Below are 7,500 nucleotides of genomic sequence, written 5' to 3' on the forward strand. Positions count from 1 at the left end.
ACACACACACACGTGTAAAATACACAGCATAAAGGCAGAGAATTCATCTCTGTGCATTTGGGTTCCACAGGCTTTCCTCTAGATCAGAGGGCTTCGCACAAGTGCTTCTCCACTATACTAAACCTAGCAGACAGGCTCTCCCTAGAAGAAGAGCAGAAGCTTGTGGTTTTGGTTTCGTTTTTATTTCATTTTGTGGAAATCAATGTCACTGTAAATGTGTTGAAATGTTCTGCGTCCAAGACATTGTGTCTCTGTATTAAGATGTGACTGATTCCCTTTGATTAGACCAGTCTAACCTCTTTGATTAGACCAGTCTAACCTTTTTGATTAAACCAATCTAACCTATTTCATTAAGTCTAACCTGATTAAACAAGTCCACTAATCCACTAGTAAACTAGTCTAACCTCAGATTATTTAACCAGTTTAACCTCTCAGAGTAATCTAATTTTACATCAGGTTAAATCACTCAGTACCAACCCCAACACGCATCCTCTTCAAACAGATATCAGTTCAACAAAACGTTTGAAACTTCTTTGACATTTTATTGTGTGATTGAGCCGTGGTAGTGTTGACTATGAAGGAACAGTAAACAAGCTAATTACTTCATTCTTCACAAATTGTTGAGATCAGCAGAGGCCCAAGGTATCAGGTTATTAGTTTGGCGAGGAGTTGACCTTATTAAACATATTCCAGCATAGGAACCCTGATTTACCAACACGTCGCAATGAGAAAGAGAAATCTAAATGAAATGCGTGTGAACATCATACATTTAAAAAGGAGTTTATAATAATTCACAAACACACAACAAATTAAAATACTACACAAGTCCCATCCAACTGCCAATTGTATTGGTCAGAGTGTCTTCCCAATACATAAAAGCAAATCGGGACTGCATGAAGCGTAGTTCTCACACGAGTCTTGGTGTTTCGTTTCAAAATAAAGGTCATCCTTTCAAAATAAAAGTATGTCATTCAAAACCAGGAAATGTGGACACCTAGCCAGGGAATCTGGACAACCATGTAAATCAGTTTTAAAGTGTCCGTTCAAAATAAAAGTCTCTTATAAAACCTCACAGAATATTGACAACCATGTAACTCACACCAGTCCCACTTTGTCCTTTCAAAATATAGGTCCTTCTTTCAAAATAAAAGTATCTTATAAAAATCCAGGCCTATGAATAAGTCTTTAATATTGGACCTTGTGTCCTCCGCATTTCAACAGTGTCCTTGTATTTGTGCAACTAAATTACAAACCGAATAATTACAAAAACAGTGTTCTCCCATGAGTGTATAGTCTCTCGTCGTCATCTCTCCTCAACTGGTAACCAGTTGACACGATGTTTCAGAATGTTAAGCCATCCTGTGGCTGGGATACATGAAGACACACACACAGACACACACACACACACACACAAGGTCCGAGCTTGGCTCACCAGAAGAGGGTCTTGGTTCCTCCCCTTCCTGCCTCTTATTGGCCATGGGCAGAGGTGGGCGGGGCATTCCGAGGTTGGGGTGTAGTCAAGGTCGGGAGCAGAGCCACAACAGTAATGTTGTCTTTACGTTTAGGTAGACCTGGTCAATAACTAGGTCTAAGACCTGGAATTAAGTTCACAACCATGTAACCATATTCAGACCACACACAGACCAGGTAATCACAAATTCACACCATGTTCCATCCCAGCTTAACCCAGACCTATAACCCCGATTCACAACTGGTTACGTCCCATCTTAATCCAGATCAACAACCCAGTTTCACACCTGATTCTGTCCCATCTTAATCCAGATCTACAACCCAGATTCACACCTGGTTTAGGAGCAGGCAAACGCCATGTGCATCCATGAAGGATTCTGGGTAACGTGTTGAATGGATCAAGAGTGAAATCTACTCGGAGCCAGTTGAGTCTCTCTGCTCTCAGTCCGGTATAACAGCCAGATTGGAGACATTCATTCTACAAGGTCGTGGCTACGGAACATCGTTCGTGGAACATCGTTCTACCTGGGCTCTAATGCTCCACAGACCGGTCCAGATGAGTTCATCTCCTAAAAAGGTCCAGACCTCCAGACACAGTCACAGTCACAGTGGGCCAGCTTCTGTTGGACTCTGACAGGCTAAAGTCCAAGAGGAGCTGACCTGGCTCTGGACAGCGTACTCTCAGGACTTTTCGGCCAAGGGGGAGGGGTCCGGGGAGCCCTCTTCGTCTGACAGCCCCGTTTCCACGGCGATGACGAGGGAGGCCACCGAAGCACTGCTCGCCATTGGCTGGAGCTCCTCTGTGATAGAAAGTAGAGAGATAAACAATTGTATTGATGATGATTGAACAGGAACACACTCTCAACCTATACTATTCTAATGCTGCGTTCACACTCCAGAAAGACAATTTCATTGGACAGTGTATCTGCGTATATTTGCATAACGCAATCTGATTGGCTGACGGATCCGTCGCTGCCTGAAAAGTTGAACATTTCTCCACGGCCCCACAATGCATTTCGTGAGCACCCCATGCAAAGTCAATGAGCTCCGTCAACGGACGCATGAGTGAGTGTGTGTGTGAGTGCGTGTGTGTGTCCTACCCGTGTGTGTGTCCTACCTGTGTGTGTGTCCTACCTGTGTGTGTCCTACCTGTGTGTGTGTCCTACCTGTGTGTGAGTGCGTGTGTGTGTGTGTGTCCTACCCGTGTGTGTGTCCTACCTGTGTGTGTGTCCTACCTGTGTGTGTGTCCTACCTGTGTGTGTCCTACCTGTGTGTCCTACCTGTGTGTGTGTCCTACCTGTGTGTGTGTCCTACCTGTGTGTGTGTCCTACCTGTGTGTGTGTCCTACCTGTGTGTGTCCTACCTGTGTGTGTCCTACCTGTGTGTCCTACCTGTGTGTGTGTCCTACCTGTGTGTCCTACCTGTGTGTGAGTGCGTGTGTGTGTGTGTGTCCTACCTGTGTGTGTCCTACCTGTGTGTGTCCTACCTGTGTGTGAGTGCGTGTGTGTGTGTGTGTCCTACCCGTGTGTGTGTCCTACCTGTGTGTGAGTGCGTGTGTGTGTGTGTGTCCTACCCGCGTGTGTGTCCTACCTGTGTGTGTGTCCGTGGTGGCAGTGACCGGGCTGTCCCTCAGGTTGTCTGGGTGGTGGTACTCCTGGGGCAGGCCCAGCCGCCGGACCCCCGGGTCCAGCACCACCGACGACCCCCCCTCGCTCAGTGTTCCCTCGCTGGACGCCCCCGAGACCCCGGCCTCCAGGGCCAGGGCCCCCACCGCCCCCAGCCCCCCCAGCCCCGGTCCCCCCACCACCAGGTCGTAGTCCAGGGGGAGGTCGTCCAGACAGTCGGCATTCAGCTGAGACGGAGAGAGAGAGAGGAATCAATGTAAATAGCAGTATATCCATTAAGGGTAAAAAGTGTATCGGTGTACAATGTTTGTTACTTTCAACATTGTATATTAATGCACTTTTGACCCTTAATGGATGGGTTGGCTGTAAACCGAATTGCCCCTCGGGAACTAATGAAGTAATCTGAATCTGAATCTGAAGTACATGGTTAGGTACATGGTAAGTACATGACTAGGATGGAGGACGATGGTAGAGGGAGAGTATCCTAGGAAACGAGGATAGAGGAGAGTGTCCTAGGAGACTAGGAGAGGAGGGGTCTTACAGCGATGCCCAGGGCTTTAAGTATGTTCATCTTGCACATGGGACAGGTTCGGTGGTCCAACAGCCAGGGGTCCACACAGCTCTTATGGAACACATGTCTGGAACACAATAATAGAATATAACGTAATGCATGTATAGTATACTCAGGTCAGCTCAAAAAGCAGGCAGACATAACGGTACATAGATAAAAGTATACTGTATATATAACAGTATGTATTTATTAGGGCTGTGAAGCGTTTCAAATATTTAATAGCGATTAATCACATTATTTTATCTGTTCAAAATGCACCGTCAAGGTTGTTGCATATATATGTACAGTATATTCATTCTAGAATCAACACAAAAAAAAAGGACTGAAGCTCAAATCGCAGCTCACAGCATTAAAACGATGATTAGAAAGATGTTTGATGACTTAAGACCTGCCGCTGTGGATCCTGCTGCTACCCACATTTATTTTGTGTGTTTATTTATTTATTCCGCTCTCCCGTGAGATGCAGGCTGGTTATACCCTATAACCCAGATCAATGCTACAGGCTATATGTTTGTGTTTCAGTATAGCCTAGGCCTACGTTAAATGCAGGACAAGCATTAATTGTCTCGGTGACTGAACATAATGAAGCCGTGTCTTGTCCACAATGTGTCTCGTATCGTTTTGTGAGCCAGGTGATCGTCTCCTGTAATTGTTAGTTGCCATCCGACAACAAGGTACTGCTCCTCCTCCAAATGAGTGTCTATATATAAAAAATATCTGTGCAGTTAAAAACGAATAACTAAAGCCGTTATTATTGCGTTTATTGCCAAGCCCTAGTATTCATATTTAATCGTATACCTGCATGGCAGTACTCGGTCCAGCTTGTTATGCCTTTAGCCTTCAATGCAGACATAATGGTACATACGTAAGAGTATATATTATATAGTATGTGTTTATACATAATAGTATACCTGCAGGGCAGTACTCAGACCAGCTGGTTAGGCCTGTAGCGCTCAATGCAGACATAATGGTACATGTATTATAGTATATATATATTATATAGTATGTATTCATATATAATGGTGTATATTATATAGTATGTATTCATATATAATGGTATACCTGCAGGGCAGTACTCGGACCAGCTCGTTGGGCCTGTAGCCCTCGATGCAGACAGCACAGTTATCAAAGTCAGCGTTGGTCTCCTGGTCTCCCTTCCGGATGGTGCGAACCTGCAGCTTACTGATGGCCTTCTTAGCCGCGTCCCCTAGACGACGCTGGGGGGGGGGGTATGGTTAGAGATGTACTGTCAACTCATATATACTACCTACATATATACTGTATATATGTAGGTATATAAACTTTGTAATGTGAGAGAATGTGTATCACATTCATGCATGATAATGTGTACAGATATACATTTATATCATATGTTATAATAGGGGGGGAGCCATATGACAAAAATAGCTTGTGAACAATAAAATGTCTGGGCGATCTGCCTTTGCAGACAGATCGTTAGAATCGTGCTATGGTGCACATTCTATCAGTTTAAGATCTATGGCTATGCATCCAAACTTGATTTCTCAGCCATATCTTAAATCACACTTTCTTCAATAAGGGTTAATACCTCTGAGAAGGGTTAGGCTTCCCGGACACCTAATGCAACGGTGTGTGTGTGGATGGTGAATCTCCATCTGAGCTGCTGATGTTTTTGGTATCCTCCACCGAGTAAGGGTGAAGCCTCTCGAATAACACCATGGTGTGTGGAGCAAATCATGCATTACATTGCTCATTATGCTGCTCTTACGAAAATGGTACTTTAAAAGTATCATGATGTTGACACAGGGCGTAACACGTCCCTCCTTCCTAGAAATTTCAGCCCAAAACACATTTTTTAAAATCTCATCATCCCACAGCTGTCTGTAGGCGAGGCGCCGTAGTTAATATAAAACATCTTTGAAATGCAACGGTTGCTTTTTTGCCATATTGCCAATCCCTACGTTGTGTAAGTTTATGTACATATGTGTCTACATTTACATACGTATTTACACAATAATGTTGACACACTGTGTACATATCTTATTATAGAAGATAATATATACATATATACCTCATATTTATATATATTCATTATGATTTGGAGACCCTGTGTATACACACATATATAGAATATAATGTATACACATATATCTGTACCTGGTTGCAGCGTGCGTTATGGTTAGCATAGGGGAGCCTCTGGATGTGTGTGTACCTGGTTGCGGTCATGTGCATTAGCGTAGCTGAACCTCTAGATGTGTGTATGTACCAGGTTGCTGTGTGTGTGTGTGTGCACGTGTGCATGTGCGCATGCGTGCGTGCATGCGTGTACCTGGTTGCGGTCGCGTGCGTTAGCGTAGCGGAACCTCTGGATGTAGTAGAAGACGAGCCAGGCCAGGGAGATGATCATCAGGACGATGAAGGAGATGGAGACGAACACCACCGACGTGCGGCTCACGTACTTCTGGAGGTTCCTGGTGCCGATGCTGATCGCCATGGTTACCGTCACATTGCGCTCCAGCAGGGCCACCACCTCGCGGCCCTTGGGCTCCGGGATCATGATGGCCACGACCTCGCCCGTACCTGGAGAGAGAGCCACACACAAACACGCACTTAAGTAACACGCTCATGAGTGTATATATTAAGTATGAACATGTATAAATCACTATTTTATTATTTCAAGTGTCTCACCATCGAAATGGTCTAAGAACACTTAAAGCCAGTATGAAGTAAACAAGCCAGTCAATATCAGGACCACACACGCACGCACGCCCGCACGCACATGCACACACAGTGATGGAGGCATTCCAAAAGTTGTCCTTAGTTTGGGGGAACATTCCTGAAGTTCCTTCCTGGTGTACTCATGGAACATCTGGAGTAGGAGGAGGGGGGGGGGGGGGGGGGCTACAGGAGGAGGAGTAGGACAGTTCTGATACCGTAGACCCAGTAGAGGAACTCAAACTCTTGTATCTATGGCTCATGTATGATGGGGAGAAACTATATATTATATACACGTATACGTCTTCCCGGTCACGGAGCGGTGGATTTTGATGCTGCCCGGACGTTTAGTTTAACGCCAGTGTGTGAAGCATTTCCTATACAAAATCGCTCATTATGACGCTCGTACAAACTGACGATACTGGAAAAGTATCACAAACTATTATTGAACATTTTGTCATTTAACTGTTCAAGTAAATGTTCAATTGTATTTCAGAATTGACTTTAATGTCAGGACCCTTGTAACCCTCTCAGAGAGCATGAAGTATTGGAAGGTAACAGACACATAAACCCACTAGGGCTAGAACCGCTTACCTCCCTGCCTGTAAGGGGCTAGGTGATGGACCTACGTGTGTTGGGCAGGGTGATGGACCTATCCGCGTTGGGCTAGGTGATGGACCTACTGGGATGGGCTAGGTGATGGATCTACCTGCCTTTGGCTGGGGGGGGGGGGTGGACCTACCTGCGTGGGGCATGGTGATGGTGTCGTTGGAGTTGCTCGTTCCCACGTTAAAGATGACAACAGCCGAGGCGTTCTGCCCGGCCGCGTGGCGGATTTTGTCCTTGTAGGTGCAGTTCCCCCGGGCGATGAGGGCTATCCACGCCCCGGCCTGCCCGGGCACCGAGAACCGGGTGTTGGGGTCGCACGCCTGCCTGTCCTGCGGAGCGGACGGCATCGCCACAGCCCCCCGGGCGTCCCGTTTCAGAGAGTGCTCCCCGTAGCGTCCGCACTCCGTCTTCTCCGTGCGGAGCTCCGAGGAGGCGGGGTCCACGTAGGTGATGTTGACGAAGGCGGTGTACCACTCCTCCCGCTCGGCCACGGTGAAGTCCAGGCACAGGAGGTGGACGAAGCAGAAGGAA

The 7,500-nt window shown here is 46.3% G+C and overlaps 2 protein-coding genes across 2 annotated transcripts in view; both read right to left on the minus strand.

Annotated features, from left to right (window-relative positions):
• Nucleotides 1–1,973, minus strand: part of LOC311368643 (broad substrate specificity ATP-binding cassette transporter ABCG2-like) — a gene marked incomplete at its 5' end in the record, with an annotated part of 10,436 nt that extends 8,463 nt beyond the window's left edge. The window contains 2 exon segments of the mRNA XM_084487445.1: nt 1,758–1,784; nt 1,953–1,973. Of these exon segments, the coding sequence (XP_084343571.1) occupies nt 1,758–1,784; nt 1,953–1,973 (48 nt within the window).
• The window catches only part of rnf150b (ring finger protein 150b), a 7,345-nt gene continuing 401 nt past the window's right edge, over nt 557–7,500 (minus strand). The window contains exons 1-6 of the mRNA XM_084487004.1: nt 7,103–7,500; nt 5,975–6,225; nt 4,729–4,883; nt 3,637–3,733; nt 3,061–3,322; nt 557–2,270 (exon numbers count right to left, since the gene is read on the minus strand). The exon at nt 7,103–7,500 is cut by the window's right edge and continues 401 nt beyond it. Coding sequence (XP_084343130.1) covers nt 2,152–2,270; nt 3,061–3,322; nt 3,637–3,733; nt 4,729–4,883; nt 5,975–6,225; nt 7,103–7,500 — 1,282 coding nt within the window. The 3' untranslated portion in view covers nt 557–2,151. The remainder of the gene's footprint in view (nt 2,271–3,060; nt 3,323–3,636; nt 3,734–4,728; nt 4,884–5,974; nt 6,226–7,102) is intronic.

This window comes from Micromesistius poutassou (assembly GCF_964030765.1).
Source record: "Micromesistius poutassou genome assembly, chromosome: 23".
Taxonomy (NCBI): domain Eukaryota; kingdom Metazoa; phylum Chordata; class Actinopteri; order Gadiformes; family Gadidae; genus Micromesistius; species Micromesistius poutassou.